Here is a 20,021-nt window from a genome sequence, read left to right as displayed (position 1 = left end):
CTACAAGCCCTAGTCTTTAGAAAAGTTCCTGAGTACTATCAAGCCCAAGAGGCTTGCCCTAAGGCTATGAGTTGTAATATTAACTGCCTCTGACTGTTGCTATTGTCATAAGCTGCTAGTTAAAACTGAGAACCTTTACTAGTTTGGTTATGTAAAGCAGTTATGTAAGAACACCTATAGCTATAAATTTCTGGTTTCTAAGGTCAAAGGCCTTACATCTCTGGTTCTCTTGACTTGGTATTACAGACTTCTGATTCAGTCACCCCAGCCCATGATTCTTGGACACTCAAGGGCCCAAATCTACTAGCACTAGAAAACTTTTTCCTCACATATTGACAATTTTCATCCAAGTAGAACAAAAAGACCCCAGCCATCTCATTGATAACAATATTTTGGGCTTTCTTTACTTAAGATATTTTAACAGATATGTTTATTTATATTTGGAAGGGGCTTAAAGAGAGGTTAATCTGGTGTAAAACCACTTACCTGAAATTAACTAAGAACAAAGGTAACCAACAAAACAGTGGGATTAGACTATGGTATTCAGAGGCTAAAAGCCTTCAGAAGAAGATAACCAGTCATCCTCTTAATTCTCTGGAATTCCAGCCAGAATCCCACCATTCTATGATATCATTAACCACCTTTGACACCCATGTAGGTTCTAGTTGGTAGTTAAATGAACAGACAGCTTTTTTTCCACCCAAGCATGCATATGTGAGCTGATACTTAAATTCATTTTCACACTAATAGTCTTTTAGGTGTGAAGAATTCCAAAATATTTTTTCACTACATGGTATTTGCTATACCTTATAATAATGTGTATATCAAATTTTAATGAATAAAATGGTATTTCATATTATTAATGGAAAATCATTTAATATGGCAGGATTAAGGATAATTAGCTAGGAAATAGAGGATACATAGGAAGGGAAAGAGATTTTCCCTCAGTTACAATTTCAATCTCTCAATGGCCAATACTCAGGAATTTTTATATAACTGATTAGATCATCTCCAAAAATACTTGTGATCTCTTTTCTAAGATCACAAAAAGTTATTAAAATGGCTAATAAACTATGCCTTAAGGTCAATCTCCTTGTGAATTGAGTAAATAACTTTGCTTAATGATTATAATCTTAACTAGCATTTTTTCACTAGATAGTAATTTATATAATGTACCTTAAAATATTTCCTCTTCAGGAGTCCTGGGTCTTTGTTCATTCAGAGATGATGCACCTAACCCTCAAGAGACTGGAGGCCCCAGGGAGTTTAGAGGTCAGGTGGGATGGGCACATCCATGTGGAGACAGGGGTGGGGTGGGGAGAAGGTGTGGGACATGGTGCAGTTGGAGGATGGATGGGGGGAGCGGGGAATGGAATATGGAGTGTAAAAAATGAATTTAAAATAAAATTAAATTAAAAAATTCTCTTCAATGATAAAATTATTTGAAAAAGAAAAATAAATATACTAGTGAAGTGGAAACTTAACTGTTCTTTGGAAGTCAGTTGTGTTGGATGGTGTTTTGCTAAAGCAGACTCATGAAGGAATGTTTCACTGAAGCAGACACAGGTGAAAGGATGTTCTGCTAAAGCAACCACATGAAAGGACACGTGTTGAAGGATTTTTCACTAATGACACACATGTATTGGTCTGCCTTACATTGTGTAGTTGAGCTGCATTTGTCAGGATTCCATATTGAGAAATGAAACAAAAAACTGGTGGTGTGCTATAGTTTCTTGCCACTTCTAAGGACTCTGATTGGCAGAGTGATGTCAGCTGAGACAGAGACACCGTGCAAAACATGTGGTGAGGCAAGACCTGTGGAGGACACGTGATGTTTGGAGGGAGAATAAATAGGACTCAGTGGACTGGGAAAGGAGCTTGAGGTTTGGCTTGTCAAGGCTTGGCTTGCTGGTAGAGCTAGCTGTATAGTTTCTTGGTTTGGTGTCTTTGCTGATCTTTGCTTTGCTGAGAGAGGCATGGCAAAGAACTCCTGGAGTCCCTCCTGGTCCTTCCTGCTGATTTGATCAAGGCCTAGCTGTTCCTGCTAGGTCATGCCACCACTGCTGCTATCCTGACACTACTGAACTGGACTGCTGGTATATCTGTGAAGTGTTTGTGAGTGGATAGAGCTGCCACTGATGACCTGTGAACCGAACTGCTGATTTCCTGACAATGCAGATAAAATTTGCTCCACAGAACCATTTCTAAAACACGTTCACCTCTGTTGGGTGGTGGGATAGAAGGGAGGTTAAAGTGTTTAAAAATTATCATTAAAAGTAGGCTTTGAAAAAATTACATACCAGTGCATATTTTCTATAATAACTAAGTTTAGTTGCAGACTAAATAGCTTCAAAGCCCTCAAATCACATATTGAACTACTGCTAATGTACTCTAATGCTCACACTTGGCTCTCACAAATGGGTCTTGTCTTGATATTTAACAAATAATCCCACTAACTGTGCTTCACTCTGATTCATTCTGAAATTTTACATGGCAGTCAAGAACCTAGGTATGACTGAACACAGGCCTCTGTGACTCTTCAGGCTACACTGACAGCAATATTAACTGGCATTTCTTACTATTGATTTCAGAATGATTGGATATTTCTTGGGATGCATTGAAGTAGCAGCCCTTTGCTACAGTAACGCGATAAATACTGTATGGGGTTAGGGGGACATGGCTTACTGAGCATGTGCTTGCCTAGTATGTGTGAGATCCTAGGCTTATTCCCAGTAATGAGAAAAAGGTCTTTTTTGATCGAGGACAAACAGAAATTAGTGTCTTGGGGGCTTGGAATATTTTTTTCCCTAAGGTATCACAGATTACACATCAAAACCTTTTGAGAATGGGACAGTTAATGTTCTAAAAACGAAACCTTTTGGGTTGGTGAGATGGCTCAGCGGTTAACAGTGCTGACTGCTCTTCCAAAGGTCCTGAGTTCAAATCCCAGCAACCACATGGTGGCTCACAACCATCCATAATGAAATCTGATGCCCTCTTCTGGAGTGTCTGAAGACAGCTACAGTATACTTACATATAATAAATAAATAAATAAACAAACAAACAAATAAATAAATATTTTTTTAAAAAAAGAAAGAACCTTTCAGGAAGACTGCCGAGCATTAAGATACTGCGAGCATAGTGGATTCATACAGAAAGAGAACCTTAAAGGGCCACATCACAGAAAGGGAATATGAAATAAAGTTGTCAGAAGCAAGTGCTCATTGGACGTCTGAAGGATAAGCTGAAGCCCAGTGAGTTGGTCGAAAAGCTTCAGTTTTGTTGTAGTTTTTAAATATGTTCTCTCTATGTATCTTTGGCTGGTCTGTAATTTGCTACGTAGACCAGGCTGGCCTCAAACTCATAGAAGTCTGCCATAGAAGCCTTTCCAGTGCTAGGATTAAAGATGTGGGTCACTATACCTAGTACATTCAGTTCTTAAATACTTCCAGGTTTGGTGTTGGTATTATTTGTATGAAAAATTAACCTTTTTCAAAGAGCTAAGCATACACCTTTCCTAGAATTTGGAAGAGCTGAAGGATCCAGCAAGATCTGTAGGAGTTTCAAACTTGAATACTGCCCTGTGCTCTTTAGGATAGCTGATAGGTAGTGAGGCTGGTATAAGTTGATAATTAGTACCCTGTGCTTGAGTGTTCCATATATAAAAAGAATATGACTGCTACATAAAGTATCTATTCTATGTAAAAAAATATTTCCACATTTAGCAACTAAAATGGGAAAAAAGCATTTATGATCTCATAGTTCCTCTAGGTCTGAAATTTTGGAGTTAATAAGCTGAGTGACTTTTGGATTTCCAGCGACCATTGCAGAGTGGTGCCCTGTACTTGCTGTAAAGTTTTGATATCTCTGTGTTGAAATTTCTAATGATTTTATTGATGACTTTGCATTTTTTAGGGAAATTAAATGGGACAATGCAGTATGAACATGAACAGAGTAAATTAATGCAGCACACATGTTCTCTTCCATTCTTTGTAACAGTTTACACATGGTATTCACAAAGCCCATGCACGCAGGATTTCAGAAAGATTCAAAGAATGTCAGGAGTCATCTAGGAAAGGCTAAGACCAGCAGGTGATTTTCCAGAGATGGTTCTCCTTGGAACTGAGGTGAATGAGCCCTTGGAGACAAGGCCTGAGGGATGTTGTCCCAGAATTGATTCCTGCTACTGCTATGCCTTTTCTGTCATCATTAATCTAACAATCCCTGAGCATTACTTCCCCTCCCATTGGGCATTTTTTCTGCAGATTAATGAAGATGTACTGTCTCATAGGGATTCCATACACACAAATAGGTAACTTCTTAATTCTTAAACTCTGACCCATAATTGTTCCTATCTGAAAGAACTGCAGGGATGGAAATGGAGAGGAGCCTGAGGAAAAGAAGGTCCAGAGACAGGCCCAAAGTGGGATCCAGCTCAAGGGGAGGTCCCACAGCCTGATACTATTACTGAGGCCGTGAAGCGCTCACAAAAAGGGACCTATCATGACTGCCCTCCAAAAGACCCAACAAGCAGCTGAAAGAGTCAGATGCAGATATTTACACCCAACCAATGGACAGAAACAGCTGACCCCTGTTGTTGAATTAGGGAAAAGCTGGAAGAAGCTGAGGAGGGTGACCCTGTAGGAGGACCAGCAATCTCAATCAACCTCGACCCCTGAGATCTCTCACACACTGGCTCACCCAATAGGCAGCATACACCAGCTGATATGAAGTTCCCAGCACACATACAGAAGAGGACTTCCGGGTCTGTGTTCATTCAGAGATGATGCACCTAACCCTCAAGAGACTGGAGGCCCCAGGGAGTGGGGAGGTCTGGTGGAATGGGGGGTGGAAGTGTGGGGACATCCTTATGGAGATGGGGGGGGGGAGGAAGTATGGGATGTGGAACAGTTGGAGGGTGGGTCGGGAGGGGAATAAAATTTGGAGTGTAATGATGATTCTATAAGAGTTCCTAAAATTATACTAATAATTATTAAGCCCTTTAAAATAAGGACTACAATTAGAGTTCTCTGTAATATGAAAGCTGCAACTGGGACTCTGCAATTCTTCATGTGTTATGAGCTAATTTTACTGGATGGAAAGCAGGCATTCAGATTTACTATTTAGGAATAAATTCCTTTAAGCCACAAAACAATTAACTAAAGGTTGCAAAAGAAAACAATGATTTATTGTAGGTGCAAGGACAGGAAATAAAATATTGACTGGGTTTATGTATACAAAACTTCAATATTAATTTACATAAGAATTACAGTTTATTTATTTATTTATTAATTATTTATTTATTATATGTAAGTACACTGTAGCTGTCTTCAGACACTCCAGAAGAGGGAGTCAGGTCTCATTACGGATGGTTGTGAGCCACCATGTGGTTGCTGGGATTTGAACTCTGGACCTTCAGAAGAGCAGTCGGGTGCTCTTACCCACTGAGCCATCTCACCAGCCCCCCCCTTTTTTTTTTTTTTTTGTTTTTGTTTTTTGTTTTTTGTTTTTTTACAGTTTTAGACTCTCAATGAACCCGTGGAGCTAGTGATAGATAATTAATGTCTAGCTAGATAACTAGTTTTGTTTTTGTTTGTTGTTGTTGTTGTTGTTGTTGTTTTGTTTTTTGTTTTTTTGGATTTTTTTTGAGACATGGTTTCTCTGTATATCCTTGGCTGTCCTGGAACTCACTTTGTAGACCAGGATGACCTCGGACTCAGAAAATCCGCCTGCCTCTGCCTCCCAAGTGCTGGGATTAAAGGCGTGCGGCACCACCCCCGGCTTAGATAACTAGTTTTAATGAAAACACATGTAAACGTCTCTGTTGTAAACTTCTTATTCAATTTATGACTTGAATTTGTTTAAACTTGTGGTGAGCTTTTGATAATTGGAATGCCATGTGATCATGTGTCCTGGGAAAGTATAAAATGAGGAATGAAGATTTTAAGTAAGAAGAACACAGAATGCAGAAAGAGAAACTAAGGCAGAAGGTAGAAGGCAGAAGAACAATGGAGAGAAACAGTAGAAGCAAAACCAGCTTTACAGAGATGAGGAGCTGTGATGATGAAGAGAGAAAAAGAAGAAAGTAGAATTAAGTATGCAAGAGGAGAAAAGAGATTGAGAAGGAGCTACAGGGAGAGCAGAAGGCAGCAGGTAGGCTTTTCTTACAATGAGACAGGTTTCTTATTTCATTTAGTAATAAAAGGGTTGAAGCTTATTTTTTATCCATAATGAGTGAGTTTTTTTTTTTTTTTCTGGGATGGTGCTTGGGCTTTGCTCCATATTGCATAGGTGTGTGGGTATAAGTATGTTAGTATGAGATTAGTAACTGAGCTCAATAGGAATGTATGAATGTGTATGAATGTGTATATGAATGTATGTGTGTTTATGCATATTTGCTTGTGTAAAAGTTTTTTCTTTTGTAAACTTTCCCTGGTTCAATAAAAGTTTTATTGCTCCAAGCTTCCCTCTCACCTGACCAGTGAGATGTGAGGCTTCTAGGCAAGAGAGAAAGGAGCACTAGCAATTAATTCTTTACTTAATCCCCTGCTGTTCAGAAACAGGTGTTAATTTGCCAGAGACATTCTGGGATCAGTGTTAAATCAAAGAATTAAAGTAAGTGTTAGGTTTTGTAGCACTTAATCAAGCACAGAAAATTATAAAGTAAGTGAGAGTTAAGTTTTCTAGTGCTTAATCAAGTATAGAGAAGTAAGCAAGAGTTATGTTTCCAAGTGCTAATCAAGCACAGAGATTTATAAAGTAAACAGCAGACAAAGAGTTAAGTTTCTTCAGTGCTTAATGAAGCATAGAATGAGTTAAGTTTTTGCACTGAACAGTAAGGTAGAGCTTAGAAGTAAAATTAAGCATAGAGAGTAAAAGAAGAGAGAAACCAGCTGTTATCAGCCACAGAATAAGCAAGAGTGTAGTCTCTAGATTCATGAGCTTCAGCATCCAGCAGAGCTAGAAAGTTACAAGGCCAGAGAAGTCAACCTTTTGTCCTGTGTCCATCTGACATCTGTGCCTACTTCAGTTCCTTCCCCTAAGGCCAGGCAGAGGCACTGGGCAAATGGAATATGGCACAAGAGACTACTTTCTCTTTGAATCAGAAAAGGACAATGTCATTCAGAGATAATACACAACTAAAGACTTATGATTTCTTTTTTTAAATTCCTGTTATTTTTTTGTATTAAACAGTCACTTATCTTTTTTAAAAATATTTTTTATTACGTATTTTCCTCAATTACATTTCCAATGCTATCCCAAAAGTCCCCCATACCCTCCCCCCCACTCCCCTACCCACCCATTCCCACTTTTTGGTCCTGGCGTTCCCCTGTACTGGGGCATATAAAGTTTGCGTGTCCAATGGGCCTGTCTCTTGTGAGACTAGGCCAGCGCCTAGCAAACACATAAGTGGATGCTCACAGTCAGCTATTGAATGGATCACAGGGTCCCCAATGGAGGAACAGTCACTTATCTTAAAACTAATGATATAGAAGGAAAGAAAATGTTGAGATGGCTAGTTGACTTTTTACTTTCATTTTCATCACTAATCTAGTAAATAAATTTTAACAATTTCAATTTATTAGCAGAACTTGTTTAACCTTCTTGTGAAGTGGCATTTTAAATACAATTATAAATCCAATTAACTCATTTGAAGAACTATAGAACTATACAAATTATGTTTTATAGTTTACACCTATAGGTCTTTTTATAACAGTGGAAAGGATGCATAAAGATAATTTGTCTTTCAAGTTTTTATATTTCACTTGTTGACATGGCTATATTGTATCAACATTTTCTATCTTGTGTATGTGTGTGAATGTTCATGTTTGTGAAAGTGAACTTGTATGTGCCTGTGTATAGGTCACTAGACAACCTTGAGTGTTGTTCTGCAAGTACCAGCCACCTGTTTTTGAGACAGTGTACTGCTACCCTGAAACTGGCCAAGTAGGCTAGGCTGGCTGGCCAGTAAGCTCCAAGGATTCCCCTATCCCTACCTCCCCAGAACTAGTTACAAGCATAAACCTCTTTGTCCAGCCTTTTGTTTTTAATGCAAATTCTGGGGATCAAACTTAGATGTTTATGCTTGTAAGGCAGCATTCTAATGACTGAACTATCTCTGCTACCTAATACTCTTTAACTTTTAGGTCAAAAGTTATTCAATTACTTTACAATGTACATATACAGTTACTTTACAATGTATATTAGGGTACATTGAATATATGTTGGCTTCAGTTGTTGCCAATGAGATATCAATTTTTAGAAGCTATTTTTCTCTCTCTCCTTCCCTTCCTCCTTTCTTCCCTCCCTCCCTCCCTTCCTTCTTAAATAGCAATTCCTCGTGTCCCAACTCTTTGTAGGCTCTTCTCACAGACTGAAGGTCCACTTGTGATTTTTATCTCTTCTCTCAAAAAAAAAAAATATATATCACACTTTCTTATTCTGGATTCAATTTAGTCTGGTGTTACAATACCCAAATTGGGTTTTCTACTAGTGAATGTCTTTGTTTTTACATATATTTTTATTAATTCTTTTGAGAAATTCACAATGCACACAATATATTTTGATTATATCCCACACTTACCTACCTCCTCCCAGGTCCACCCTTACCCTCCTATCCCTTCCAAACTTCATGCCTTCTCTATTTATCTATAAATATTTATGTATAAATATTGTAAAAGCCAATATCTATTAAAGTATCATTCATTGCTCACATTTTTATTTCTAGTATTAAAACAATTCTCAAAGGCTTTCATTTGTATGCATCAATGTTTTATTTTAATTCATAACTGAAAACAAAACAGTTGATTCCAGAAGCATCTGAGAAATAGAGCTGTATCATCAATGGGAAAAGACTATCAAAATCAGATTATTAAGTTAGATTTGAGTGATTAGAATTTTATAGAAAATAAAACCATACCATCTATAGTTTTGTCAGTTGTGGACTTTGATAGTTGTGTTATAGTTCCCAAAGAAGTCACAGAAGGGGCAAGTAGGATTACTACAAAATGCACTAGCATGAAACAAATGTATCCATTCTTTTGCCTTTTCTGAGACTGAGACAAATTTTCCTCTTATTTTTTCAAATCATCTTTGGCTGCAAATTTTGGATGCATCCTCTGATTGTTCAGTCGACTGTCATTGCTACCATGATGTGTCTGTGTAATCATAATAAAGTATAGAAGAAGAAGGACCAATGAAACATCCCCAAGCTTCTGGTGAGAATGTGGCAATGCATACTGGAGCCTTCAACAGTTGCATTTTTTATGATTCCTTGATATTTCAACTACAGAAGTATAGTATAAAATTTTCCACTGTATTTTTGTTTTAGCAGGAAGGAAGGAGTAAAAGAGAAGTTGAGCATTTGTTTTGGCAAAGCTCTTTAATATAACTTTAAAGTTTGCACTTTCCCATAGAAATATTAAAAATATCTCCTTTAGAAGACTATTATCATTAGAGCTAAGTAACATTCCATTATAAATATATATGTATATATATACCAAATTTTTATTATACATTCACCTGTTGGCTCTAGTTCTTTGCTATAGTGAATAAAGCAAGATAAACATAAAGGTACAAAGATTTTTATGGTAGGGTATGGAGTTTCCTGGGTATATGTTCAGGAGTGAAACAGCTGAGTCATATGGTAGTTCTATTTTTAATTTTTGAAAAATTCCAAACTGATTTCCACAATGGGTACCTTAATTTATACCTCCACTAACAGTGAATCAAGGCTGCTTTCTCTCCACATCACCTTCAACTTTTCAACTTATCAGATTTGTTTTTTAATGATTTTTTAAAAAATTTATTTTATGTATGTACACTGTAGCTGTCTTCAGACACACCAGAAAAGGGCATCAGGTCCAATTACAGATAGCAGTGAGCCACCAAGTGGCCACTGGGAATTGAACTCAGGACCTCTGGAAGAACAGTCAGTACTCTTAACCTCTGAGCCATCTCACCAGCCCCTGGATAGTAATTAGCCCCTTTATGAGGTGTAGCTGGTAAGGATTTGTCTCTTATTCTCTGGACTGTATGTTAACTGATGGTTGTTTCTCTTGCTGCACAATTTTTTTTTCATATAATCCCATATTTTGATACTTGGGGTTAGTTCCTGTAGTGTTGGAGTTCTATTTTAAAAGTTCTTGCCTGTACTGATATCTTGAAGGGTATCTTGTGTGTTTTTTTTTTCCTCAAAGTTTCAGTGTTCCGGGTTTTAAATTAAAGTTTAAATGAAGATAAAATTTTCTGGAACATAGTCTTAGAATGCATATTATTAAATGAGGTCATATAATCTCAGAAAGAAAAAAATCTGTATGTTTTCTCTCATATGTATAATCTAGCCAATAGTGTGTATGTATGTATATGTATATGCATACACACACACACACACACACATATATATATATTAGATATAATGTACATTTGGGTACAGTATAACATGAAGAAAAGAGAACATGAAAGGCTAAATATAAGGGGACCAGGAATGAATGAATGTAGTTAATGGACATGAGTTATTTAAGAGGTTATAAAGCTAATAGTTTTTCTAGTTCTGATTCTGTTATGGATTTTTTTGGGGGGTTGGTAGTGCATAACTTATATTGATAACTGAAAGTATAAAATTTAGTGTGGTGCTTCACAGCTTTCATTCCAAATGTTGAAAGTTAAATTTTCAGAAAATTCAGAATAAATAATTTGGAAGTAGGGTGATATATGATTGTATTCTTTTAAATAAAATGATGGTAGTATAAACAATGTGTAATGTAATGTAGACGCCTAAGAGGGATGGTAGTCTTGAATTGGTGAAGGAATATCCTTGTAGTTTGAATAAGAATGGTCCCCACAAGCTCATAAAATTGAATGCTTAGTCATCAGTGGGGACACTACAGAGAAAGATTAGGAGAAGTGGCCTTGTTTGAATGGGTATGGGCATGTCGAAGGAATGTGTCACTGGGGGTAGTATTTGAAGTTTAAAAAGCCCAAGTCAGTCCCAGTGTCTTTCTCTTCCTGCTATATCTGTGGACCCAGATATAGAACTCTCAGCAACTTCTCCAGCACCATGTCTGTTTGTGTGCCACCATGTTTCCCACAATGATAATGGACGAAACTTTCTTAAACTATAAGTAAGCCCTGATTAAATGCTTTCTTTTATAAGAGTTGCCATGGTCATGGTGTCTCTTCACAGCAATAAAACATTAAGACAATCTTTGAGCTGAGGAAGGGGAACAAGCAGGTGATGCAGAGGCTACCTCAGTATTGCTGCTGGGCCTCACATCCTAGAATCTCAAGTCTCAGAGCAATTTGGTGCTCCCAGATCTGGGGGTGAATTCGAAGATAGCGAGTGAGTAATGGTGGGTCTAGAGAATTCACCATAGGTGTGGATGAGTCCCGATTCCCTTGAAAAACCTGAAAGAGGATAGACAGCATGTATTAACTGACTGACAAGAAAAATATACCATTTATAACACCACATTCTTGCTAGAAGCTTCAAGTTAATTAGCCCCCTGCTTGGTCAGTCACTCATTCATGGTTTCTCTTTCTCATGACCCTTTCTCCTCTTTGGATCTGTCACAATGCTTATCAAAACACACAAGCTGAAATTACTTTCCTAGGGAGCTTCTTAAAACTACTGAGGCTTGGTCTATCTCTTAACCTAGAAATGTCAATTTAATTGGTTCTCTCACTTTGGCCCCCTTAGGGAATACCTAGAAAAAGCTTCTCAATATGTAAACCTAGAGGTGCCACATTCCTGCTTAAAATCATCTATGATGGGGATGGGGATGGTTTAGTGGTTAAAAGCACTGACTACTTTTCCAGAGGACTTAGGTTCAATTTCTAGCAACCACAAGCAAACTCTCACTGTTCGTAACTCAAGTTCCAAGAGATTCACCATTCTTTTCTGGCTTCCTTGAGCACTGAATGCATGTGGTGCAAAGACACACACATAAGCAAAACATTCATACCTCCTTCCTCCAAAACAAAATCTTCCACAACACTTAGAATGAAATCCATACTCATTCTGACCTCCAAGCCTTGAAAGATATGGTCTGTGGCCACTCTGATCTCACCTCCCACTACTTTCCCCCTATTTTACATTATAGACACAATTGTCTTGTTTAGTTATTGGATAGTGCCAACTCTTTATTTTTAATACGAGAACTCGTGGTATTCTTCTACTCAGAAGTCTTTTATCCCACTGTTTCCTCCTTTTTGATCTGTTATTTTTATCTTTCATGTCTCAGTATAAATGCCACATCATTAGAAAACTTTTCCTTCTCTAAAATATGGTTCCTGTTTATCCTAAATCTGAAATTCTTTTTTGTTTCTCTTGTAACATTTTTATAAAACATAGCATATGGAACCTAATGCACATATCTTATACAGCAACTTCCTTTGAGATAAAACATTCCATCATGGAATAAAGCTTGTTAAGACATAGAACCCTTTAAAGGGACACAAAACAGTCCATTCTGATGGGAAGCTTATTAAGATCAAGAAATAAACATCTTAATCACTTCAGGAAGTCCATGAAACTGACCAGATTCACTAGGATCTTCTATCTCTTAAGAGTATATAAGTAGTAGAGACAACTGAGAAGTCAAGTTGTCTGGAAAAGACTCAGAACAACTGAAATGCTTAGATAGATTACTTTACAATCTATTGAACTGTCTGCAGGTTGTGCAGTGTGCTCCAGGTTTCCAGCTTTTATGAGTTGTCACCATGCTGGGATGGGCTTTGGCAGTGCAGCTATCTTTGAGTTGTTCCTGTTCTTGCAAGTAACCTCCCACCCAGACTCCTGTGATTAATTCCAATAAAACTCATGGTTCACCAAGCTGGACTTTGGTAGTATTTTCATTTTGGTCTATCATCAGCTCTCTAACTGTGATGAGTAGACATTTGTTTATATCTCCCCAGGAATAATGTCATACAACAATGTAGTATGGCAAATATACTGTAAGTATTTGTTGCATTAAAGTCTATGTGATTGATCAAACTTTTGAGAAACATTAAAGTTCCAGATTTGGAATTTCTTCAGGTTCAATTTTATGATATATCTGGAGGTTTGGTCATCTTTCATTAGACACAACACTTATGTCTTCTTAAATTTTTAATGATAAAAATTACATTCATAGAGGAATTGAAAGAATGATATAGTGAACATGCTTAAGTCCTTCATCTACTTATCAATTATTAGAATGAAAATATATATATATATGCTTTCCTTCCATTTCTTTAACAAGATTATTTTGTTTAATTATGTGTATACATTCATGTCTGTATAGGTATGAGCACATAGGTACAAGTACCTATGGAAGACAGAGGCATTGGAGTCCCTAGAGCTAGAGTTATATAAGGTTGTGAAATGCCTGGTGCTGGGAACTGAACTTAGGTACTCTGCAAGAGCAGCATGCACTCTAAACTGTTAATACATCTTTCCAGCTAGCTCCCTCCTTTTCTCTCTCTTCTTCTCTTCCTCCCTTTCTCTACCCCCCCCCACTTTCTGTACACACACACACACACACCTTTTTTCTTAAATAATTTGGAAATTACAAACATCATGGCATTTTTGCATACTAAATATTTCAGCGTGCAAAACCTATGAGGTCATTTTTTTATATACCACAGACTAACATTATTATGCCCAATAAATGTAGCATTAGTGCAATATTATCTACTATTTAAAATTTTCATTTATCATAATGGTATGCTACACAGACTGTGGGAGGGGACAGTGATCAGGATGTAAAGTGAGTAAATAAATAAATAAAAGGAAAAGATAAATGTACAATTAAAAAATCTAATAAAAGGCACACATTTACTTATATCACTTTAAATGTTCTTAAATCTAAAATAGGGAGATGAGAGGATAAGGCATTTTCTGTACAAATGTGAGGGCTGGAGTTCAGATCCCTTATACTCAAGTAAATATGAATGGATGTTTAGTCCATCTACAATCTCAACACTCAGAAGGCAGAGATAAGGTATATCCAGAGCAAGCTGGCTAGCTAGACTGGCTAGAATTGGTTATCTCTAGGGTAAGTAATACTGGACCCCTAATAAAGTAGAGAATAATAAAGGAAGATACCTAATATCAATTTTTGGTTTCTGTACACATGCACCCTACATAGGTGTTCACCCACAAATGTGAGCATACACATACCACATACACATATGCAAAATAAAAAATAAATAATGAATTCATAGTCTATGCTCTTTACATCCTTTGTGACACTGACATCTTTTTTTTAAAGATGTATTTATTCATAGGATCAGAGGTGAGGAGGATATAATGTCTGCCCCAACAATGGAAGTAAATGGGACCAGCAGGACCCAGGCACCCCGGAACTCTGCCTGACCAGTGCATGGGTTCCTTCCAGTCTGAGCCAGTGCCCTGAGCAGACTTTGGGCACAAACTCCACAGCCAGTCCCACAACAGCCAGAGGAAGCTCCACTCCCAGGCCCTCTAACACACCCAGGATCCCAGGATCCCAGGAGCTTAGTCACACCAGGATCTCAGGGTTCCAGAGGCAGCTTGACTCCCAGGAGCTCAACATACCCAGGATCTCAGGATCACAGGATCCCAGAATCACAGAGACAGCTGAATTCTGAGGAGTTCTAAAACAACCGGGGTCTTGGGAAGGACAGGCTCCACTCAGATATAGCCAGGGCAGGTATTACTAGAGATAATCAGATGGCAGGAGGCAAGCATAAGAACATAAGCAACAGAAACCAAGGTTACTTGGCAGCATCAGAACACAATTCTACCATAGCAAGTTCTGGACACACCATCACAGTGGAAAAGCAAGACCCGGATCTAGAATCACTTCTCATGATGATGATAGACTTTAAGGAGGTTATAAATAACTCTCTTAAAGAAATACAGAAGAACACAGGTAAACAGGTTGAAGCCCTCAAAAATCCCCTAAAGAATTACAGGAAAACACAGTCAAACAGGTGAAGGAATTGAACAAAACCATCCAGGATCTAAAAATGGAAATAGAAACAATAAAGAAATCACAAAGGGGGACAACCCTGGAGTTAGAAAACCTAGGAAAGAGATCAGGAGTCATAGATGTAAGCATCACCAACAGAATAAAAGAGATAGAGGAGAGAATCTCAGGTGCTGAAGATACCATAGAAAACACTGACACAACAAACAGTCAAAGAAAATGCAAAAAGCAAAAAGCTCCTAACCCAAAACATCCAGGAAATTCAGCACACAATGAGAAGACCAAACCTAAGGATAATAGGTATAGAAGAGAGTGAAGATTCCCAACTCAAAAATATCTTCAACAAAATTATAGAAGAAAACTTCTCTAACCTAAAGGAAGAGATGCCCATGAACATACAAGAAGCCTACAGAACTCCAAATAGACTGGACCAGAAAAGAAATTCCTCCTGTCACATAATAGTCAAAACACCAAATGCACTAAACAAAGAAAGAATAGTAAAAGCAGTAAGGAAAAAGGTCAAGTAACATATAAAGGCAGACCTATCAGAATTACACCAGACTTCTCACCAGAGAATCTGAAAGGTAGAAGATATCATACAGATGTCATACAGACCCTAAGAGAATACAAATGCCAGCCCAGGCTACTATACCCTGCAAAACTCTCAATTACCATAGATGGAGAAACCAAGATATTCCATGACAAAACCAAATTTACACAATATCTTTCCACACATCTAGCCCTACAAAGGATAATAGATGGAAAACTCCAACACAAGGAGGGAAGCTACAGCCTAGAAAAAGCAAGAAAGTAATCTTTCAACAAACCCAAAAGAAGATAGTCACACAAACATAAGTCCACCTCTAACAACAAAATTAACAGGAAATAACAATCAGTTTTCCTTAATACCTCTTAACATTAATGGACTCAATTCCCCAATACAAAGACATAGACTAACAGACTGGCTACAGAAACAGGACCCAACATTTTGTTGCATATAGGAAACGCACCTCAGTGACAAAGACAGATACGACCTCAGAGTAAAAGGCTGGAAAACAATTTTCCAAGCAAACAGTCTGAAGAAACAAGCTGCAGTAGCCATTCTAATATTGAATAAAATTGACTTCAGAAAAGTTATCAGAAAAAACAAGGAGGGGCACTTCATACTCATCAAAGGTAAAATCTTCCAAGATGAACTCTTAATTCTGAATATCTATGCTCCAAATGTAAAGGCATCCACATTCATTAAAGAAACTATAGTAAAACTCAAAGCACACATTGCACCTCACATAATAATAGTGGGAGACTTCAACACCCCACTCTCATCAATGGACAGATCATGGAAACAAAAACTAAACAGAGTCACAGTGAAACTAACTTAAGGTATGAACCAAATGGATCTAACAGATATTTATAGAACATTTCATCCTAAAGCAAAAGAATATACCTTCTTCTCAGCACCTCATGGTACCTTCTCGAAAACTGACCATATAATTGGTCACAAGACAGACCTCAACAGATACAAGAAGATTGAAATAATCCCATGTACCCTATCAGACCACCATGCACTAAGGATGGTCTTTTTTTTTTATTAGATATTTTCTTTAATGGTCTTAAATTACAACAAAAACAACGGAAAGCACACATACACATGGAAGCTGAATAACTCTGTCCTCAATGATAACTTGATCAAGGAAGAAATAAAGAAAAAATTAGTTTGGAGAGAGTATACACTAGCAGCTTGATAACATACCTTAAAGTTCTAGAACAAAATGAAGCAAATACACCCAAGAGGAGTAGACCACAGGAAATAATCAAACTCAGGGCTGAAATCAACCAAATAGAAACAAAAAGAACTATTCAAAGAATCAACAAAACCAGGAGCTGGTTTTTTTTTGTTTGTTTGTTTGTTGGTTTTTTTTTTTTTGAGTACCTCTGGTGGAATCACCATGCCTGACCTAAAGCTTTACTACAGAGCAATTGTGATAAAAACTGCATGGTACTGGTATAGTGACAGACAAGTAGACCAATGGAATAGAATTGAAGACCCAGAAATGAACCCACACACCTATGGTCACTTGATCTTTGACAAGGGAGCTAAAACCATCCAGTGGAAGAAAGACAGCATTTTCAACAAGTGGCGCTGGCACAACTGATTGTTATCATGTAGAATGCGAATTGATCCATTCCTATCTCCTTGTACTAAGGTCAAATCTAAGTGGATCAAGGAACTTCACATAAAACCAGAGACACTGAAACTTATGGAGGAGAAAGTGGGGAAAAGCCTCAAAGATATGGGCACAGGGGGAAAATTCCTGAATAGAACAGCAATGGCTTGTGCTGCAAGATCGAGGATTGACAAATGGGACCTCATGAAACTGCAAAGCTTCTGCAAGGCAAAAGACACCGTCAATAAGACAAAAAGGCCACCAACAGATTGGGAAAGAATCTTTACCTATCTTAAATCAGATAGGGGACTAATATCCAATATATATAAAGAACTCAAGAGGGTGGACTCCAGAAAATCAAATAACCCCATTAAAAATTGGGGCTCAGAGCTAAACAAAGAATTCTCACCTGAGGAATACCGAATGGCTGAGAAACACCTGAAAAAATGTTCAACATCCTTAATCATCAGAGAAATGTAAATCAAAACAACCCTGAGATTTTATCTCACACCAGTCAGAATGGCTAAGATCAAAAATTCCGGTGACTGCAGATGCTGGCGAGGATGTGGAGAAAGAGGAACACTCCTCCATTGTTGGTGGGATTGCAAGCTTGTACAACCACTCTGGAAATCAGTCTGGCGGTTCCTCAGAAAATTGGACATAGTATTACCGGAGGATCCCGCAATACCTCTCCTGGGCATATATCCAGAAGATGTCCCAACCGGTAAAAAGGACACATGCTCCACTATGTTCATAGCAGTCTTATTTATAATAGCCAGAAGCTGGAAAGAACCCAGATGCCCCTCAACAGAGGAATGGATACAGAAAATGTGGTACATTTACACAATGGAGTACTACTCAGCTATTCAAAAGAATGAATTTATGAAATTCCTAGACAAATGGTTGGACCTGGAGGGCATCATCCTGAGTGAGGTAACACAATCACAAAAGAACTCAAATGATATGTACTCACTAATAAGTGGATATTAGCCCAGAAACTTAGTATACCCGTGATATAAGAGACAATTTGTAAAACACATGAAACTGAAGAAGAACGAAGACCAAAGTGTGGACACTTTGCCCCTTCTTAGAATTGGAAACAATCACCCATGGAAGGAGTTAGAGAGACAAAGTTTGGAGCTGAGACAAAAGGATGGACCATCTAGAGACTGCCATATCCAGGGATCCATCCCATAATTAGCCTCCAAACGATGACACCATTGCATACACTAGCAAGCGTTTGCTGAAAGGACCCTGATATAGCTGTCTCTTGTGAGACTAGGCCGGGGCCTAGCAAACACAGAAGTGGATGCTCACAGTCAGCTATTAGATGGATCACAGGGCCCCCAATGGAGGAGCTAGAGAAAGTATCCAAGGAGCTAGAGATCTGCAATCCTGTAGGTGCAACAACATTATGAACTAACCAGTACCCCGGAGCTCTTGACTCTAGCTGCATATGTATCAAAAGATGGCCTAGTCGGCCATCACTAGAAAGAGAGACCCATTGGACATGCAAACTTTATATGCCCCAGTACAGGGGAATGCCAGGACCAAAAAATGGGAATGGGTGGGTAGGGAAGTAGTGGGGAGGGTATGGGGGACTTTTGGGATAGCATTGGAAATGTAATTGAGGAAAATACGTAATAAAAAATATAAAAAAAATAAAAATAAAAGTTAATGTGCAAAAAAAAAATATGTAACCGTTTAAATGATGACGTAGACCTGCATTTATTTACATGGAAATACATCCATGATACACTGTTACAATGGGGAAAGTGTATGAACTCGCTTTTGTAACAATATAAGTTAATATGTGAGCTCACAAGTGTATACGTATGTTAATGCGTGCCCATTCTCATACAAAGAAAATAGAAGTTACCTCTGAAGGGTCAGATCAAAAAAAAAAAAAAAAAAAAAAGAAAATCAACAAGATAGATAAAACTTTAGCCAGATTAACCAGAGGGCACAGAGACAGTAGTCAAATTTATAAAATCAGAAATGAAAAGGGAGACATAACAATGAAATATAATTTAAAATTTTATTCTGTTTGTTGAATATATTAAAATCATTTTCTATAAATATAATGGAAATATTAATAATTTTTCTCATTGTGCTTAAAATTAGCATTTTCTTAATGTTTAACTTCAAAGAGATTTTGTTATTTTGAAATTTTTGAAGTATACTTACTGATAAAATAATTTCTCTCCTAGAAACACTGATAATCTTTTAAAAGTAAACTTATAGTTAGACAATGTAGAGAGATGTATAGTGAGTTTTAAATACTCTCTCTTTATGCCAGGTGGTATCATATAAGGGCTTTGAATATATTCCTTAATGATTCATTTTTAATATTTTATGCCTTTTTACTATGCTTAATCTTATTTATTTATTTATTTATTTATTTATTTATTTTGTATAAGTACACTGTAGCTGTTTTCAGACACACCAGAACAGGACATCAGAACCCATTACAGGTGGTTGTGAGCCACCATTTGGTTGCTGGGTTTTGACCTCAGTACCTCTAGAAGAGCAGTCAGTGCTCTTACCTGCTGGGCCATCTCTCCAGCATGACATCTTTAAAAGCACAGAATACTTGTGTTATAGCATGGACTGAATTCTAAATTTGAATGACTTCACATTAGATATGTAGAATGTGTGTCCTTATTGCATTGCATCAAAGGACACTTGATGCACCACTCTTCCCCATTATTGATGATCCTAAGTTTGAGAACTTTGTTAAGACTGAGTCTACTCAAATCTTCTATTATATAGATAATCAAATTCTACATGAGTCAATACACCCTGCTATTATATTTTTGATATTCAAATTTTTCTCAAACTTGGCTTAATAGAAAGAATTCAAGTAAACTCCTATGTACTTTTTCACATGGACCTCATTAGC

General features: G+C 37.5%; 1 protein-coding gene across 5 annotated transcripts in view; it reads right to left on the bottom strand.

Annotated features, from left to right (window-relative positions):
- Positions 1-20,021, bottom strand: part of F8 (coagulation factor VIII) — a 231,296-nt gene that overhangs the window by 13,038 nt on the left and 198,237 nt on the right. For 4 of the 5 annotated variants that reach the window (XM_085838319.1, XM_085838321.1, XM_085838322.1 and 1 more), the window contains one exon: positions 9,569-11,406. In XM_085838319.1, the coding sequence (XP_085694445.1) occupies positions 11,251-11,406 (156 nt within the window). In that variant the 3' untranslated portion in view covers positions 9,569-11,250. Of the gene's footprint in view, positions 1-9,568; positions 11,407-20,021 lie in introns of those variants that run through there. The other variant, XM_085838320.1, reaches the window with a different exon arrangement.

This window comes from Mus caroli, unplaced genomic scaffold (genome assembly GCF_978045245.1).
Source record: "Mus caroli unplaced genomic scaffold, Mus_caroli_1 scaffold_5, whole genome shotgun sequence".
In the NCBI taxonomy this organism is placed as follows: domain Eukaryota; kingdom Metazoa; phylum Chordata; class Mammalia; order Rodentia; family Muridae; genus Mus; species Mus caroli.
Note: the sequence above shows the minus strand (reverse complement) of the source record. Positions and strands in the feature narration are given on the sequence as shown.